The sequence below is a fragment of the Saccoglossus kowalevskii genome, chromosome 19, assembly GCF_978046115.1.
Source record: "Saccoglossus kowalevskii chromosome 19, keSacKowa6.1, whole genome shotgun sequence".
Taxonomy (NCBI): Eukaryota; Metazoa; Hemichordata; class Enteropneusta; family Harrimaniidae; genus Saccoglossus; species Saccoglossus kowalevskii.
This window is the reverse complement of record NC_140659.1, coordinates 15082592-15101758: the sequence shown is the minus strand read 5'-3', so window position 1 is coordinate 15101758 and position 19167 is coordinate 15082592. Positions and strand designations below refer to the sequence as shown.

General features: G+C 35.9%; 1 protein-coding gene across 2 annotated transcripts; it reads left to right on the top strand.

The window, feature by feature from the left end:
- The first annotated feature begins 213 nt into the window (after nucleotides 1-213).
- On the top strand, nucleotides 214-13573 carry LOC144360734 (carbohydrate sulfotransferase 11-like). Of its 2 annotated transcripts, XM_085493568.1 has the most exons (6): nucleotides 241-288; nucleotides 4292-4362; nucleotides 5407-5517; nucleotides 5827-5951; nucleotides 7631-7681; nucleotides 12063-13573. In XM_085493568.1, exons 3-6 carry the CDS (start codon nucleotides 5451-5453, stop codon nucleotides 12873-12875), a joined length of 1056 nt encoding a protein of 351 aa, XP_085349694.1. In that variant the 5' UTR covers nucleotides 241-288; nucleotides 4292-4362; nucleotides 5407-5450; the 3' UTR covers nucleotides 12876-13573. The 2 variants fall into 2 exon arrangements, with proteins under 2 accessions (XP_085349693.1, XP_085349694.1); XM_085493567.1 differs by lacking the exon at nucleotides 4292-4362 and having other exon boundaries at nucleotides 214-288.
- Nucleotides 13574-19167: the final 5594 nt, after the last annotated feature.

Here is a 19167-nt window from a genome sequence, read left to right as displayed (position 1 = left end):
AAGTATGAAGTAAACAACACAAAATTCGTACTGTAATCTGAATTATTCAACATGAAACCAACATTAATTAATATTTGCTCATTTTTAGTACACATATAAAATAGAAGGTTCGGATGTGTAAATTAATTGTCAATAAAAATGTAACTGTTTTAACCCTTTAAACCTGTATCCTATTGATCGGAACAAATGTTACATCATACCTATGTAGGCTATAAATAACACAGTTCATATCAAATGAATCAACGCTCACACATGGTAGCTGACCATATACATCACAGAAGCCTACTGGTAAGTAGATGAGAAATAATATTAATGTTGTATCTGCATTGAATTGTGTTCATGTCATTATGTATATATATATCATGTATTTTTCATGACGAGTGTTGTATATTACTCTTATCCATTACTTACAACATACTCCATACTACTTTGCTACAACGTTCCATTTCATCATTGATTCCTTGGTACGTATTTCATATCTTCTTATATGACGAAATAACATTATAGGAATGTCCATCCAGCCCCTGTTTGCTATGGAAGAGTCACTGAGCATTTAGCACTTATTTCTATTAATTATGTGCCGTGCCCGTGACAGTGACACCGTAGCACTTCCTGCCCTGGCTCCTAAAGGCAGTCATCGGACCAGACAACATAAGTCATATAAATTAAAATAATAGTGTATAAAATTTGTTTTAGTGTTATTCATGGTTGATTGGCGACGTCTGAGAGAATATATTCACTCAGCTGTTTATAGGCACCAGCTGCGAATATTCATATTTTGCTGTGTGGTAAATCATGTATATTTTGAAACAGCCATAAGGCTAACATAATAAGCATAAAAACATATATATGAAAAAAAACATCAAAATTTGTTTTCAGTTGTTTATTTTCATTCTATTGTTTGCATATAGCTCTGAACTGCATATGACGCTGCCTTATGTTCTTCATTATTTTAATGAATGTAATCATTACACCATCATCGAACGAAATTGTTTGTGACAACAAGCATGGTTTCCGTCTACAGTGCTTTGTCAATTTACAATACAGTGAAGAGAGTTTAATAGCATTGAGACCTATCACAAAAAAGAGCGAGTTTCGCCGACGATTTTAAACCCGCACGACAAGATTCCATCATGCCTTAATTCTGGCAAACTTAATACAAAGGATAGTCTATATAAATAAGTACCTTTAAATTAAGCTGAATCTATATAAAATAATTTACCTACCATCCAATTCTGATCTGAAAAACTGGATCACATGATGGATCTGAAACATGTAAGGGCAGGAACATAACTGTGAATCACAAATCGCTTCTCATGACAATGTTCCAAATAAAAATGCCATTACTCTGATGTTCTCATTTATACAAGGTTCACAAGTTCAAGAGTTAAAGCCAATCAAATTACTGAGAACATCAATGATTCTGTTCATAACTGCCTTCAAAATAAAAGTGAATTTTAAATTGAAATTACCACGAAAAACTCTTGTCAAGGATTAATCATAATGTACATCCCATGACCTACTTTTAGTAATTTAGGAGTTTTACTATGTTACTATAATGTACATAAAATGTTTATTGGTACATATTGCAAATACTGGTTCAAGTCGCGATGATGAACTCTGGAATCAAGATACGACTTAATATAACTCACTATAACTTCTATGTTTTCAATTCATCCCATAATTCTGATTGTTACAAGGGATAATGAATGTCTACTCTCATTTTTCATTTTCAACATTATTGATAATATTATTTGTACTCTGCACTCTCTCAGCAAACAGCTGTTCATATCTGTATTTTAACAGCCCGTACGTGCATTGAAATAACTATTTATTTGTACATACATTACGGGTATGTTATTTTGTGACTGTTCACACAGTGAAATCATCACCAGGATCCGATACATATTAATGTCGCAATATTAGATTATATGAGTACGAGACATTCGATGTAAATAAACATTGTCAAATGTAGGATTTGATTTGTTTGTTGTATATTACATTAACAAATTATGCATAACACATAAATATATGTAAATTGTAAAAGTTATTGATATGTTGATGACGTCATCGTTTATTAACCAAAATAAACCTGTCAGATTGTTTGTGCAGTGTTTAAAACAGATAATACGTTTATATTGTGGCAAAAACATTTATGTTGAACCAAAGTACCTGAGGGTAACAATGTTGGTCATTAAGCTCTATGTTCGTATCGCAAAATATTGTTTTTGCTGATTTATGTTTTTGGGGTCTTCTCCATAACTTAAAAACCCTAAGTAAACAGTGTATTTTAACCACGGCTTCCATAAATAAAAACACGCTTCAGATTCTGTCCACTGGGCATAACAGTGAGATACTAATGTTAACGTAGGCCACGTGGTTCGTACTTGAAGCGGGGGAGTCGTCACCTGAGCATGCGTGTCATTGTTTACAAACAAGCGTCTACCCATGAGCCTTTGCGTTTTTAGCATGTGTTGTTATCGTCGCTAGGGACTTAATTCCCGCGCGTGCGCAGATAACAACCCTCCCGCTTTAAAAGTAGTAAACTCAGAAAAATTAAATTACATGATCAACTTGATATGATTTTACCACAATTCGTGTTAAATCAGTCCAGAATTTATGAGAGCTTGTTTTCCAGCTATAGTCACTACGCTTAAGATATACGGAGCGTAAATCGCAGAGAAGCTATGTGTAATCCAGATAATATAAATCGTCATGCGTTTGGGGGGGCATGGCCCCCCTGCCCCCCCCCCTCTGGATCCGCCACTGACCCAACATGTACAATGGGCTAAGAGCTAATCTCATATGTTTGCATATGAATAGATGTTGCGTTTTACACATGGAGGGGTGGGGCAGTGGGCACTCAGTACAGTAACTAGGAAGTAATACATGTTAGTTCTACATTTAAAAAACAATACCAAAGCAAATTAAAAAAAATTCCAGATTCCAGAATAGAAGTCTTATCGTTAGTAATTTTTTTTTTCTCGAAAATATTTTAGATATGCTGAATGTCATGTCGGAAATGGCATATAAAATGATTAGTTATGAATATGTATAGTTAACTTCCAAATAATTATTGAATACAATGACGTTTTGTCCACTACGTTTTGCCCCGAGCTAAGCGTTCGTGGACACTTTGTTAGCCCGTGCTACGGATCTGGACCAAGTCTTTAAAACGAGCCAGATTTAATCCGTACCTAACCCGTGTTGAGCGTTCACGCATGTTTTCCTAGCACGAGCTATCATTAATTTTAACAGGAACCTTAACATTGGCATAAAACAATTGATTTCACATTAAATATTTCCTTATTGGCTGTTACATTAGAAAAATCACTTCATACAAGCATAACTGTGTGCATGCAAGCTCATGTTTATTGTTGCTTGCTCTGCTGTATTAGGGGATTTAGGATGGGCTGATTTGAGCTACACCCTTGATACTTTTCGAATTAAATATTTGAACAGATTACAAGAAATGAATAACACCAGATGGACCAAAATTGTTTTCACAGAATTGCACAAGTCGTATGTATACAACCGTAAGCTTACTTGGAATTGGCCAACATATGTGCACAAAGTACTTGAAACTAACGGATTAGACCATATCTATGGGATAAACATACCTAACAATATACCTAACTGGCTCAAAAGCTTTTATAAAATAAGTGAACAAAATGAAGTAAAAACGTTTGCAGATCAAATATCTAATATGAAATCACTGGAACATTACAGTTGGGTTAAAAGAAATAAGGAAAAAGAAAACTATATAAATGATCCCCTTGATCATCATGGCATATCACTGTATTTTAAAGTCAGATCTAACTCACTGGATTTAGAGGGTAATAAAATAACATGGGACAAATATAAAGGGAATGGAATGTGCAAGCTATATAATGACGACAAAGAAGATATTTATCATTTTCTATTTTTATGCAAAGCAACTTATCATTTAAGACACAAATTTTATGGAGTTTTCATGTACAAAGTTCAAAACCTTGAAGTAGACCCAACACTTATTAATAACTTTCTTTCTGGAGGAATTAATTTTAAGTTTAATGTACTTTTTAGCGACATATTGTGGAAAGTCAACAATAATTTGGGGAATATTGTATCCAAGGAAGTTAGAGTATTTATTACTCAATTGTATAAGTATAGAAAAGAAAGTTTGAATTTAATGTGATTTTTCTTCTTTCCTTTTTCAAATATGTATGATTTGGTTGTTTTCTTCTCTTTGTTTGCCGCTCCAAAGGCTAATAAAATATTATTATTATTATTATTATTTATTGTTTTTTAGGAACGCCCTCGTCGACAGTTTTGACGGATTCAGTTGTTTACAATCGGCGCTCCAGACTATTTAAGAGTATGGTACAGCAACCATGTTTCTTATGTTTTTTTCAACATTTCTGGAAATGCACCCTAATTTTGAAGCCAGCAGACAATATTTTAGTAAATTTTCAGTTTTCATTCAAAAAATTTGGCAATTTCTGCCCCAATCTCTAAAGAAAAGACGATAAACAGGACTATTTTGTGAATTTGTGATTAAAAGAGGGAACTGGTGGTGAAAAGGCTAAGCAATTTGTTTTCCGTATGTTGAATATCTGTACGAAATTGGTTCGAATATTATTCATTCTCTAAATAAGAGCACTTTCGAATACATATAATTTCACAAGTTTCTCATTGTGGATGCTGTGTATACTCTGTGAGGTTTTATAGCGAAAAAAACCTCAATTTAAATCCACTGTATAATTATGCACTTACACTAATGCCACTATTATAACATGGTTAGCAACGTGGTAAAATATTGTGCTTTAGTAACCGCCAGGTCAAACATGTGTACGATGTGGGTTAAGTAAAGCATGTGTGGTAGTCACATGACACATTGTAGAGAGTCCTTGACATTTATCTGTGTTAGGAACGAGGAGGAAAAGATGTATAATATTAAAGTTATTACGAGGAAACCGAAAAGTATGCACTCAGACAGTACGCGGTCACATCAACCCCCGCTGCGGTATCCTCGTAATAACCTCATAGTATAATAACAAAAGTCTTGCCAGGCCTGGAATGTTGAATTACAACAATTGAACGTGATTCCACTGATGCAGTTATACGAGCAATGAAACCATCATTGTAACATGGAACCAGTATTTAGTCACGATTAACTCACTATAGTTCATAATGGACTCATTATTCCATTGAATGGAAGTAAATTTCATGTATTAACTAATAACATCTAGCTTACATTGAATCTTGGACATGTTTTGTCTGGCACAGTCAGAACCAAATGCTTCTAGGTACGCTAGGAGCAACCAGGAGAGCCACTGTACAAATCAGTATGTGAATGTTAGAAATAAAGACTGATTTGACACCTATCCAGATAATACATAATTTTTAAATTTTATTTTTATTTAGACACTCGTGGAGAGGAGCTATTGTTATTTCTCAGTACAAAAAAAATGAAGTGTAAATGTATATTTTTTGTCACAGCGGTTATAGTAGTATATATAATCATTGAGTACACAGGTAAATACAACACTAATAACAACAATGTATACATCCGCATTGCGTATCAAATATGCTGACACAGTTAAGCCTTGTGTATCATGAATTCGAAAATAGCCGTGATTGAAAAAATCAATCAACGTTGTTGACAATATGTCTAAAATAAAAGCAGAATATGTGTAACAAATACAACGATACAGTGATTCATTAAATATGTTGAATATTGGTAGGAAATATGAATATGAAGTAAATACGACAATGATTGAGCCGGATGTAAAGTGAAACGTGTTCAAAATCGAATGTGTTTCATTTGTCTATTTTGTGTTTCAGTTATGAACATCTTACCAAATATGGTGCACGTTTCACCAGTACCAGCATTTAGGACAACAAGTATCAAGAATGGTTCGATGGTGGGTTATCGATGGAGGATAACGGATCAATCAGATAATTGTGATGTAAGTCGAATACACAGTTGTACAAGACCCATCACTTTCTATATTACCAGAATAAACAATAATCAGGCGATGTTCTTACTCCTTCCATAAGGCTATACATGAGGAATCAATGATAACAATCGTCGTTAGGCACTTGAGTGGAGTTACAAGTAATATGATAGGCAGTCACCACGTTACTTCATCCATATTTACCGTAGATGCAAATTGCATATCCTCTATATCACCCTATTGTATATAATTATCAACCTGACATAACGAGCTTATAATTAAATTATGTAAAGAAAGGCTAAAATGCGGCTTGTAAGAATTTGTTCACTCAAGAAGTCAGAAGATGGCCCTATCTGGCGGGTTAAAGAATTCTTTATATATATATTTGAAATATTTTAAGAGTCGTTTCAATGATATACTAGTACAAATATGTATCTTTTCAAAATTAATCAATGTACTCACACGTACGTAGACTTACGGATGTCACACAACTGTATGTTACCTAATTTCTATAGACCAGGCCTTCCTTTAGATAAGAACAATGAAAGTCACGCAAGTACAACAATGGCTTAGAACCTTAATAATTCCATTTCTACCAAGCGATTTCCCGTCTCGTATCACTTATTAAAAGTGTGCTCATACAATGTACACGAAACATACATTATTCCATTGTTGTTGTATTGATTCGTTAACGACGGCATGTACATAGGAATCGAACACTGGGTCGGAATTTGCTTCAATATGATAAAACAAATTGTAGCCTTTTATATTGGCAAACAGCGTGCCCAGAAGAAGAAAAACAGCAATTGTAATGTACAAGTACGAAATTATTGTATAAAGTAGTGATAGTACAATAAACACTAATGTTGCATGAGGTGGCTTTCTTTTTTGAGACGATCATCTCATTGGCTAGCGGATACATCAGGAAAACGTGGTTAGATACTAAGGTCATTTTTTTCAACTGCTTTTGAAGTCTGTTTTTTTTTTCAGTCGTCAAATTGCACATGGGCAAGCTCGAGAATTTATACATAGTCAACAAGTGTGAGAAGTTATGTAGATACAATTTCTCAGCAATGTGTGTTCACCTCTCATAATTCTCAATATTTATCAGTTCTAGCCAATCGGTGAGAATTTGAATCCTCATGTTTTATGTTTACAGGATTTATTTTTTCAAATGTCACCCCACCACCACCACCACCACCACCATCACCACCACCACCAACACGGTGAGAATGATATCAGGTGTAGTTGTGCTGCCGGAAAGTGTCAATTTCTCTGCACAATGTTAGCCAACAACTCATACTTTTTCTAAAAGCCATACTCGACGAGCAATAATTTTCTTGTACATTATACTTTCCCACCCAATACAGGTACTACACAATAATTAGTTTTTTTCTCGTTACATATTTGCCTGTTCATATGTATGTGGCGATACAAAATAAGATAACATAATAATATTTAGTGAAAATAGAATTAAATATATACAAAGTAAATCCACGCATTACAATACATAAATGCCGATACTAGGAATTAATTTATTATATTAAAGGCGTCATGGGTTACAGTAGTACTATCACAATATATAACACAAATACTGCATAATTGGACCTTACAAGACAATAGTGATACAACGGTGTACGAGGTGTGTATGCTAGAACCATTTACAATATTACTTGTTGTTTGTTACACAGAAAGAAACCATGGACGACAAACAGAGAAAACATGAACAGTTCATTCATCGGGTATGTAACACAAATACTGCATTATTACATGCCTTCATCCGCCCGCCAATCAAACACACATTTTAGAATAGATACATCCGGGGATTTTTGCGGGCTAGTAAGTGTCAATAGCTGCAACAGATAGGTCAAATGATCAAAGAAATTCCTGGAACTACTTTCGTTTGCTTGGAGAAAATTTATAAAAAATAAAAAAGGACAATCATGATGATGTTAATTTGCAACCACACGCAAATCTAATTTTACAACAATACATGTAAAAAAAACTCACGTCGGATACAGCTTGTCAACCATGAATGAAATTCAAACAATAGCAAAAGTTCAACAACTTGTGACGACAGTGCATACTAATTTACAATCGCAAGTTCTAATCAACTTCCTGGCTAGATTCTGAGCTAGTGTCAATAAGCCGTATACGATCGAATTTGTTCCCGGAACAGTTACACTCATTCTGATGGTACAATTGTAACAGTTCATAATGACATATTCTGAAACTTGTCATTTTTGGTTCCCATTGGTGAGTAGTACAGTACATACTGTACATAGTACAGGGTCAAGTTTATTTATATCATGATCGCGAGGTACAACTTGACTGTTTGCATCGCTCAAACTATACGATAATTCTTTCTGTTCGGTTAAATTGAGTCCGTGATTGTAGTGTTGGAGACTAGCTGGATTCTGATGGACGGTAAATTTTGCAATTATATGGGCGCCGACACCAGCAGATGACAAACGCTTAACACAAGTCTTCCGTACAGAATGATTAGTTTTTCGACCGGATATACCGGACAAACATGTAGCATCTACCATCCATCTCCCGAGGCTATTCTTTCCGAGCGGACGTGGATAATACCAAACACCAGATTTGATCAAATGTGATGGAAGTTGAGTGAGATAAAAGTTCGAGTCGGGCTTGCAGGCAGTGGGTGGACGGTGTTCTATGTACTCATAATATAGTGATACTGGATCTCGCCCGCTGTTTCCAGGAGTTGAAAACATCTTCGGAGAACATTCTCGCAGGGGCGTCGATCCATTCGGAAAAGTGAGGGGGGACACTTTTGTGTCCGCGTAAACGGCCAATGTCCGCGCTTGCGCGAACAGGGGGGTGTCTGAAAAGGGGGGACTGCCCTATGCTCCGACATCTCTATGTTCCGACACCACTATGTTCCGACACCCCTATGTTCCGACACACAGTATACTTGTGTCAAACTTAATCTGACTAGCCGTGCGTGACCTTTTACTACCTTGATATAATCAGAATGTCCTGTGGGTTAATACTGGAAATCCAACTGTAGTGTAGTCCGGCCATGATGCTCGAAAGTCCGTGAAGGCGGGATCTTGCATAATGTTATCGGATAATTATCAGAGAATTATCAAACAATGTTGCCCATTGTATCATTCTAATACTTCAACAATTATTTGACAATATTCGTGTCTGTTGGATGTGTTTCCAACCTTAAATCCTCCGATTGCCTAACTATCGAAGTTTTAGATCGATAATTATCGAAGAATTATTTTACCTTTTTTATGAAAGTTGTACTTCGATATTCATCAGTCGCGGAATTGCAAGGTTGCCGTTTACATCCGGTAGCACCTTTCCAAGTTTATCTACATATTAATTAAAACCATTTATTTATTTATTTATTTATTATGCGAGAGATGAATAGGCACTGCATTTAGCATTCCGTAGTGTTTGCATACGTTTTTGAGATTGCCAAAAAATACAAAGGTTTCACACTATCTCTTTCCATTCCTATATTGTGTGTTTTCGGCCAACATTCCTTGTTTACCTCCACACGTTATATGTTTTCCTATCAATCTAAGACATTGATATGTCTCAGAGAATTAAACCACCACCCAGCTGTAGACCCTGTCTAATATCAATCTAAAACATCGAGAATTATCAGATATTTATCCGATAATTCAAATGTACAATAGGCCGGCTTCATCTAATGCGAGGCAATTGCACAAGTTTATAGTACCTGCAAATTTGATGCATAATTCATCGTTCAAGGTTAAGGTCCATATTAGACAGATTTCCTTAAGGAAGTCAGACAGCACTATTCTATTCTATTCTTCGTTGTTCCATTGCATTGTTCTGATATTCCTCTTTATTCTGAAAATATTCCCATATGTTACACTCATAAATTACAGTTGGTATAATACACAATTTAAATACTTATCCTTATATCTGCCAAAACATGTATATCCCGTATTTATACTTTACATTATTTCTTTGTCAATATCCTTTGTGTTCTGCAGATGTATTTGAAACTGCCTATTCGCTCCATTGTGCAGTCGTCGATTTTGTATTTTACGTTTGTGTAAATTACCCAAACTTCTTTGCTACATATGTTACTTATGTAAATCTTAGGCCAGGCAACGTCTTGCCATCTATTTGAATTCTATTTTTATCTATATGTTATTTCTTGGCAGTGTAATAGCGTTCTCTTAAATAAATAAATAAATAAATAAATAAATAAATAAATAAATAAATAAATAAATAAATAAATAAATAAATAAATAAATAAATAAATAAATAAATAAATAAAATATTGAGAAAGCATAAAAGACTTATTTTCAAATAAATGAATATGTCATGACTAATTCATTTTATCATAGACAGGATTTGCCCAGAAAAAGCCATTTGATGATTTTGAATAACGTATAATAAAGTTAATGAATTCATAATGTCAATAAGTAATGGATTATACGATGTAATATCCAACGTAATACTTGTACGCTACACCGATATAGCTTTAATTTGATATATAACATAATGATGGTGTTTGTCTGAGGTATTCCTATTTAATATGTGACAGGCTATTACGTAATTATATCTTTGTATAAGGTTGATCCCATAAAATTCCCTTTTATTTGACGCTGTGTATAATTTTTTAAAGCTAACATATTTACCCTTATTTTCGGGGGTAAAACGGCTCAGATTCTACAGCCAAAATTGACCAAATTAATTCCCATGTTTCTGTCTATTTTATGGCATGTCAATTTGACAGCCTTTTTTAAATTTTAATTGTACAGTCAATGTTCTGTAACTAGACTGATCGCGCTGAACAGAGAAAAAACATGTTGCTTTGTTCTACCATGGGGAGGGGTATTTTTCCAATTTTGGCTTCCGACCACTAGCGTACATATTTCCATTGAAAATATGGCACATTCTGGCTGGCTCAGAATTTATTGGATGATTGTCGAACATAAAAGTACTAAACAATGTAATTTAGGTCTCCCCGAGTACAAGTTGTCAGAGGCCCGCATGAAGACTGTCAGGTACATAGTTTATTGTTGACCTGAACGTTTGGCAATAATTAAAAAAATAAATATTTTGCGTCTGAAGCTTGATAGGATACATCGCGTCTGAGAATATTGCCGACGATGATCACAAAAACACCTCCATGAAAGCCCATGGCCAGAAGAGTGGCAAGTATTATAATCCGACATAGTTATTTTTTTCATTCTTGATCATTAAGAATACAGTACATGTACACAGAACCAAAGGCCTTACACAAACGCAGGCTTTGATATAAGCTTATTATTGATATTTGAGTAAGTCTGGAAAGTGGAGGGGACAGTTGATATTGTGTCCCCCACCCTTCAGAAAGTGGGGGGACGTGTCCCCCCTGTCCCCCCATGATCGACGCCCCTGCATTCTTGTACGTTTGCTGTTGCCCTCATCTCTCGTTTGCGTACTTCTCTCGTGAAATTCTAAATATTCAGTACCATCTGCATCATGACCAACGACGATATCGCCATATTGTAGTTGCCGGTGCTCCTGCCGACCTCTCATGCCGTAATGTTTGCCGAAAAGAAAAAACAATGTGAAATTAGCACTCTGGGGGTTTGCCACATAACTTCCTCCATCTCTTCCGATCTGTGCTCTTTTTTACGTTTTCCTTTCCTTTACCTTTGAGATCGACTTGCTCGTATAGCTTGATTTAACTTGTGGAAAACTCGATCATTTAGACTTGTGGAGTCGTGGAGTACTTCTTATCGAAAAGATAGCCCTCCAAGCTACACTTCATGTTGGCGAGGGAAGCTGGCTCATATTCGTCTCCGTCCTTCGTCTTTATGCTGATGAGAAATTTGCCCAGAAAAGCTCATTCAACATTAACATATTAACCCTATATTCCTTATGTTATTAAAGGCATGTAATAAAAATATTACAGCCCGAATATGGGAGTTAGTGCCCTCGCGGAAGGAGATCATTTACCCGACGTTAGGAGGCGCTCGGGCACAAACGCCCATATTCTGGCAGTAATATATATATAATTGGTTCTGACAAGACAATAGTGATACATAAAACGGTATACAAGGTGTGTATGTTAGAACCATTTACAATATTACTTGTTGTTTGTTGTTTGTTACACAGAAAGAAACCATGGGCGACATACAGAGAAAACGTAAACAGCTCATTCATCAGGTATGCGCCGCCATAAAGCCTGGTGACAACAATTACCATAGACCAGAAGAGAGAAGAGGATTGCTATATATCAATAAATATCAAATTGCTTACTGTCAGATCCCTAAAGTTGGTATAACTAATTGGAAACGAATTATTCTTGTATTGATGGGGTATAACAGTACAGTTGGCATTAACCACCATGTAATCAATCTTCGTGGATTTCCATCAATTTCAAAAGATGAAAGTCGTAAGCGACATTGTACTTCATTTTTATTTGTCCGTCATCCGTTTCAAAGACTGTTATCTGCATACAGGAATAAATTTGAAATCCCAGATTATTATGATATAGCGGAGGAAATAGGTCGAAAAATAGTCTCACATTTACGTCCTAATGCATCAGCGTCTGTTAAAAACAGTTGGAAAAATGTAACATTCCCCGAATTTATACAATTTCTGTTATATATCTCAAACAAAAATCGATATAATTGGCACTGGGATTTCCAACATAAATTATGTGAGGTATGTGAATTTTCTTACGATTTCATTGGCCACTTTGAAAATATTGTGGAAGAATCAAACTACCTTCTTCGCTCCATTGGGATTACAGACGTGTCCTTCCCTGAGTTCAGTACTCATGCAACTAACAGTTCTGATATAAATATGTATTTGAAATATTTCGCACAAGTCCCAGGAGAAGATATAATTAAACTATATAAGTTATATGAAATGGACTTTAAATTATTTGGATATCCATTTCCTGAAGAACTTATTAAGGAATAGTTTTATTAGGCACGTTTCGATCTATATTGAAATTGTGTATGATTCTCAACCATATCTCATACTGTTTCTTTAGTGTACTGAATGACTGATTAGAAATTATTATTTTATCCCTATATGATGTGTTCCAATCTTCACAGGTATGGCTTGAAATTTTGCCATAAGCAATTCGTTTTACGCCGGCACAAAAAATGCAGTTCAGTTCTGGGAGAAAGCTGCGGTTTTTCATCCTTGTCATGACACTGTATTTCCAGACTCAAATAATATAAGGAACATATTTGATGTATGCATTTTATCTCACGTGCAAATCCCTTTATTGGACGATGGGAGAAACAAGGATGGAAATGAGTAATTTGTGTTTATTTTGCAAAAAAGCGCAGAGTGGGTACATTTGGGAAATCTTTGCAAGGATGGTTTTAGCACAATCCACGAGAACGGAATGACAATACTGAAGACGGTGTCGAGTTGCCATTTTATAACACTTAGTGACTAATTGAATATGGATTACTAACCCCCTATTTAACAGGTTGATGTACAGAAAATGTACGTGGTGCAAACATATATTATCAAGACTATAAGCCTACATTGTGCCAGTTTCATAAAGCAAAAAAAGAACTTAAATGACCTTGTAACTACTTCGTTTTCTGTTGAAATCTGCATTTCACAGATTGTGTATCAGAATAAAAATAATGAAGGATTCATGTTGGCTATTTCACATATATTGACTTATAAATATTGATTAATGTTAAAATAGTGATATTAAAATCCCTCATAGTATTCATTTCCTTGCTTTTACATGTACAGTCTTTTACAGGTAGTCTCTATGAATGAAATATCTGACGAAAAATAAACCACTAAATTACATTCCCTCCGCATTGAAGCCGGGAGTTACTTGGGTTTTCAAATGGAACGTGGTAGTGGTCAAGACTTTTGTTATGAAGAACTGATTTATAAGTTGTCATAACTAAGAATTATATCATTGTCGAATGAATAATTTATGGGAGACATTAATTACTATTATTATACATCTGTCACCGTAACGCCGTAATTTACAGCGTGCCATAATTTTGTAGTATTTTAAGGGGTATTTTCATTCTACCATATTAGGAAATGCGAATTCTAAATATGGAATGACTACGCCGCCTCTAATAATAAAAACAAACATTGCTGTCTCCAGAGTTTGACCGGACTCAAATAAGTTTGCTGATTCTGTTCTAATTGTATTCTCATGATGTATCCTTGCCGTAATGCAACGTACATCAAAAAATAGTCGGGAGAAGAGCTCCGGGAATCGTCCAGGAACCGTTATATAAGAAAGACTGACACTAACTCTGATGTGCGTTACCAACAAAAAACTACATGTATGTAGATTGTATTTGAGTTTAAGCATTTGAATTTGATTTACTTTAACTGCGTTTCATACAGACTGTCTGAATTAAACCTGCTAAGTGAGTTCGCCCAAATCTCTAACAACAAAAGCCAAAATTATAGTGATTTAAAATTAAAGTGACTGACCTAAACTTTATCGACAATGTAGAGGGTCACATGTAATCACAGTGATTGGTCCCCGTCACAGTCACATGATCAGCGCTGCTCACATTTAAACGTGGTTTGAAAGAGAAACAATACTGACTCCTAATCACTATAGCTAGTGGCGGCGGCACAGAGAGGCGACGTTGCCCTTCAAAAAACAGGAAATAGCGTTTCAGAGGATTTCAAAATGTTTATGGGGAGCATGCCCCGGATCCCCCAGTAAGGTCGCGCGAGTTTGGTGAGCAGATCTCGCTCCTTCATGCAACATTTCGTGTCGCCGCCTCTGCTAGCAACATAGTATTTTCACCAGATGAAGGAACAAGGGAATCAATTGTTATATCTCAGGAGCAGGAGCACGACATCACCAACGCTGTACAGCACTCAACGACAGTATTTTTGAATGGCGCAAGGAGATGCTAGATCTGTTACAAACTGTTACATAGCGCATCAATAGAAGAGCGTCAAGCAGCTCCCATGCTATTCAAAAACAGATTACCAAATGCCCAATCACGTAATACCAAGCAATCTTCAACCACCATATGCTGGCTATTGTGAAAATTTACACCTGTGCAGCGGTAGGGTGGTTGAATACACTAAAAATTTCCTCAGCCTTATTTCCGCTAAAATCGGGGGGCTGGGCTCTTTCAGAAACGTAAGAATACAGAGGTCATCGGTTTATATGCATCGGCTTGTCGGTTTATATGCACGTTTTATGTGGATTACAGCTATCTTATGGCAGCTCTAAAAAACGCTGTACATATTCATTATTGTTAATTGCCTTCCGTGGGCACCGAGCACCGGGTACTGTTTTCAGAGCAAACTTCTAGTATATTGGTTAACCCAATTGATTGAATCCTGAACTTTTTTGTGTCTAAAACATTTTATTGAGTCATCTTATAAGGTTTACAAGTGTAAAGATACATGAAAGTTGATATTGTAAATGTTACAATGGTTTTAATACAAGATTACAATATTCAGTCTTTAGAGGTTTGGTCGGTATCCATAAGTTGTCATTTCCCTCACTTTTTATTGTGTTTACTCATTTTCCCTTTCCTTTTTGTAGTGTAACATTCAACCATTTCAATCCCTTTAACAAATGTTTTAAAGTTGACAAAATTTGGTCTTTTTTGTTGACACCTACATACATAGATATATCGCTTGACCAACATAATCAGAACATTTAGTAACATAAGACGATGACAATCACCTAATATAATGAATTCAGGGTCTAATGACCCTGGAGCTCCAACATGTTTACCCCATTCTTCAATGAAATTTGTCCAGAATGCATTGACGTGAACACAGTGGCAGAACAGGTGAACAAGAGTTTCATCTGGCCCTTTACAAAATGTGCATGAACATGATTCAATTCTTTGGGGGAGGGCATCTTATAGAGTATTGTGTTTGTAACCAGGATATTGTGAGAAATTTTCCACTGAAATTCTCTTAATTTTGAATCAATGGTAAGTTTAAATGGTGACCAGTAACAACTTCATTTATAAATGAATTGAATGCTTTTATATAGAAAATGTCTGATCGTGGGGAAATGAAGTAATGTTTTACAATACCCCGCGGTAACTGGTTTAATTTTGCACTGACTCAGATGATATTGCACTCCAATAAATGTTATACCTATCTCAGTATTCTCATCATAGGTCCTTGTAAATTTTGACATATCAACATTTTGTTTCCAGCTAGGTGGTATCGCTGCAATTATCCCATATCATTTCAGATAGCAGTTACGCGCACGCCGCTCTCAACAAGATCTCCTCCCATTGTAAGATTTGACCATGTTCATTAAAAAGATGTCCAACATACTAAAATCCAGCTTCAAAAAAATAGTTGTTAAAAATACTTTTACCCCCTTGAAGAATATTATAATTATTCCAGATAGCTTGGTTGAGGAAATGCTCCTCATCTTTGCTTTCCCCAACCACAGAAATCCAGGCTTGCATCATTCTAAGATTTAGTCCTTTCAGTACAGTAGGTAAAAGTTTTATTTTAAAATTGGCTCTCAACAGTGATTTGACTCCACCAATACTGTGCAATTTCCTATGTAAAAGCCATTTCCATGGATGGGTATTGTTGTCGTGGTAACGCCTCAGCCAGTTTATACCTTGGGCTCTAACTATAGAAAAAATGTTGGGCATGCCCAGCCCACTTCTCCTACTTCCCCAACCACAGTTTTCCGTGCTACCCGATCCTTCCCATTCCACAGAAATTGAAATAACAATTTGTTAATTTCTTTCAGGATTCTATTAGGACAGGCTGTAAGATTTACCGGTAGTACATATTGGAGCATATATAGATTTAATAATCTGTACCTTTCCAAGCAGAATTAGTTCCTTTCAGTAGCTAGTTTTTTACATCGCTTCACACTTCTCTTTGTTAACTGCAAGACCCGAATTTGTTTCAAAATCTTTCAATATTTGGAAAAGTCTCTTACAGGAGGGGAGGTCAGTCAAGAAACATGTGAGGTCGTCTGCAAAAGAAGCAGTTTTAATGGTTCCAAAACCCGGTACTGGGATTCCCGTAATTTCTTGATCTGACCGTATTGAGCATAAACATATTTATATTCTATATGTCTGACCCCTCGTCCTAGAGCGAGATATCCAGTACTAGTACCCCTATTCATAACACAGCTAACAATGTTTGAGTAAAGAGTTTTTGTTCACCTAATAAAGCTGGGTCCGAAATTGAATGTTTCAAGAGTTTTGAACAAAAAGGACCATTCTACCGTATCAAAAGCCTTTTCCAGGTCTATTGTTAACAATATCCCTGGCTTAGTTTCCTCATCCATATAGTCAAAAATGTTTTCTACAAGACTGACCACATCTCCTATTTGTCTATTTTTGACAAAGGCCGATTGAGTATTATGAATTATATCTGGGAGAACTTTTTCTAGCCTTTCGGCCAAACACTTTGTTCCAATTTTATAATCAGTGTTGAGGAGCGAGATGGAGAGCCAATTTTTAAGAAACCTACTATCCCTATCTTTTTTTTCCCAACAATGTGATGACTGCCTGTCGCTGAGATGGGGATAATTGACCCTTTTTATAGGCGGTGTTTAGACACCAATGGCCAGAATTTGGTATAAAACTCTGCTGGAAAACCATCATTTCCTGGCGTTTTATTGACAGGCAGGGTTTTAATAATACATTTGGCTTCCTCCAAGGTGATAAGTCCCTCACATATTTGAGCCTGGTCCTCAGTCAATTTTGGTACGTACAGTTTTTCATAATAGAATTTGATTTGTTTATTTATTTCTTGGGCCTGGATCACTGATCCATTTGTATTTAAAAGGTTGGTAATTTGTGATCTCTTGGCATTCATTTTCTCAATTTGCAGAAAATATCTGGAGTTTTTCTCCCCTAATTCGTGCCAATTAGGATCACTGATCCATTTGTATTTAAAAGGTTGGTAATTTGTGATCTATTGGCATTCATTTTCTCAATTTGCAGAAAATATCTGGAGTTTTTCTCACCTAATTCGTGCCAATTAACTCGTGATCTAATGATATGTCCCTCTGCGATGTCATCATATACTGTTGGACTGTATCCCATCTCGCCCTCCAATTCCGCTAATTTCTTTTCCATTTTAAGGATTTTCTCTCTTTGTTTTTCACTTTTTTTCTTTACTATAAGTTATAGTTGACCTCTTTATACAAAACTTTATAGAAATCCCATAAAATCCGATGGTCCTGAATGGCCTCCCCTTCCTCAATCCACTTTGGAAATTTATCCTCAATTAATTTTAAGTAATCTCCATCTCGCAGCAAACTTGTGTTTAGTTTCCAATATGAAGGGCCCCGACTACATTTATCATATTTAATACTTGGTGATATAGCACAGTGGTCAAAGTGCACACATGGGATAATTTTTGCATCGATTGTAATATTTAGCACAGACTGACTAGTGAGGAAGTAATCCAACCTACTTTGTACCAAAGTGGGGTTAAATCGTCTACCATCTCCCCAGCTTCAATAAAGTTATTCAAGAGCTGATGGGCCTTGTGCCACTGTTGGGTTTTGCTTCCACGTCTGTCTTTAGCTTGATATAATACAATGTTATGATCCCCACCCCCAGATTACATGGATATCAGGGTCAGACAGAATTTCTCTAATTTCTTGGAAAACATTTTTTTGAAATGTAATATGGCTATTCTCATCATTAGGAGCATATGAATTGATTAAAAGAATAAGTCCATATAATAAAACTGTATGTATTAGATATCTTCCTTTGGGGTCTGAAATTATCTTTTTAATTTCAAATTCCACGTTCTGAAATAGTCATTACTCCCTTACTGTTTGAAGCGCCATGGCTGAAAAACATTTTACCTTTACATTGACTACTCCAAAACCTCTCATTCTCAACACTACTATGAGTTTCCTGGAGGAAGACAACCCCTGGATTTCAGTTTGGACACCGCAATTGAAGTTTCGTTTAGCGAGCGTTCAAAATCTTTCTGTTTTTTTCTCCATTATTTCAAACCTTTCGGTTATCGCGCGCTGCTCCTCGTTTAGCCTGTCCATTTTCTTCTCCAATCTGCAGAGACTAGTTTTCAGAAAGGTCTTGAAATCGTTGTTGTTATGCATACCCTTTTCGTGTTCACTTTCACTCCCGCTAGATTTATGCTCGTCCTCATGTGGGAACTTCGTATCACGTGCAGTCTGAGTGACGAACCCCTGCGCCATAATTATTCATGCAACTTTTCCAAGTTTGCCACGAGCACTTCAGGTTGCCGAGTTCACGTTCAAATCTGC

What these genes read in the sequence shown, in the direction of transcription:
- LOC144360734 (XM_085493567.1), top strand. Translation starts at nt 5,451, where the DNA reads ATGAAGTGTAAATGTATATTTTTTGTCACAGCGGTTATAGTAGTATAT. An exon ending in ATCAATCAGATAATTGTGAT is followed by an intron (nt 5,952 to 7,630) that starts GTAAGTCGAATA and finishes TTTGTTACACAG; the next exon opens with AAAGAAACCATGGACGACAA. An exon ending in ATGAACAGTTCATTCATCGG is followed by an intron (nt 7,682 to 12,062) that starts GTATGTAACACA and finishes TTTGTTACACAG; the next exon opens with AAAGAAACCATGGGCGACAT.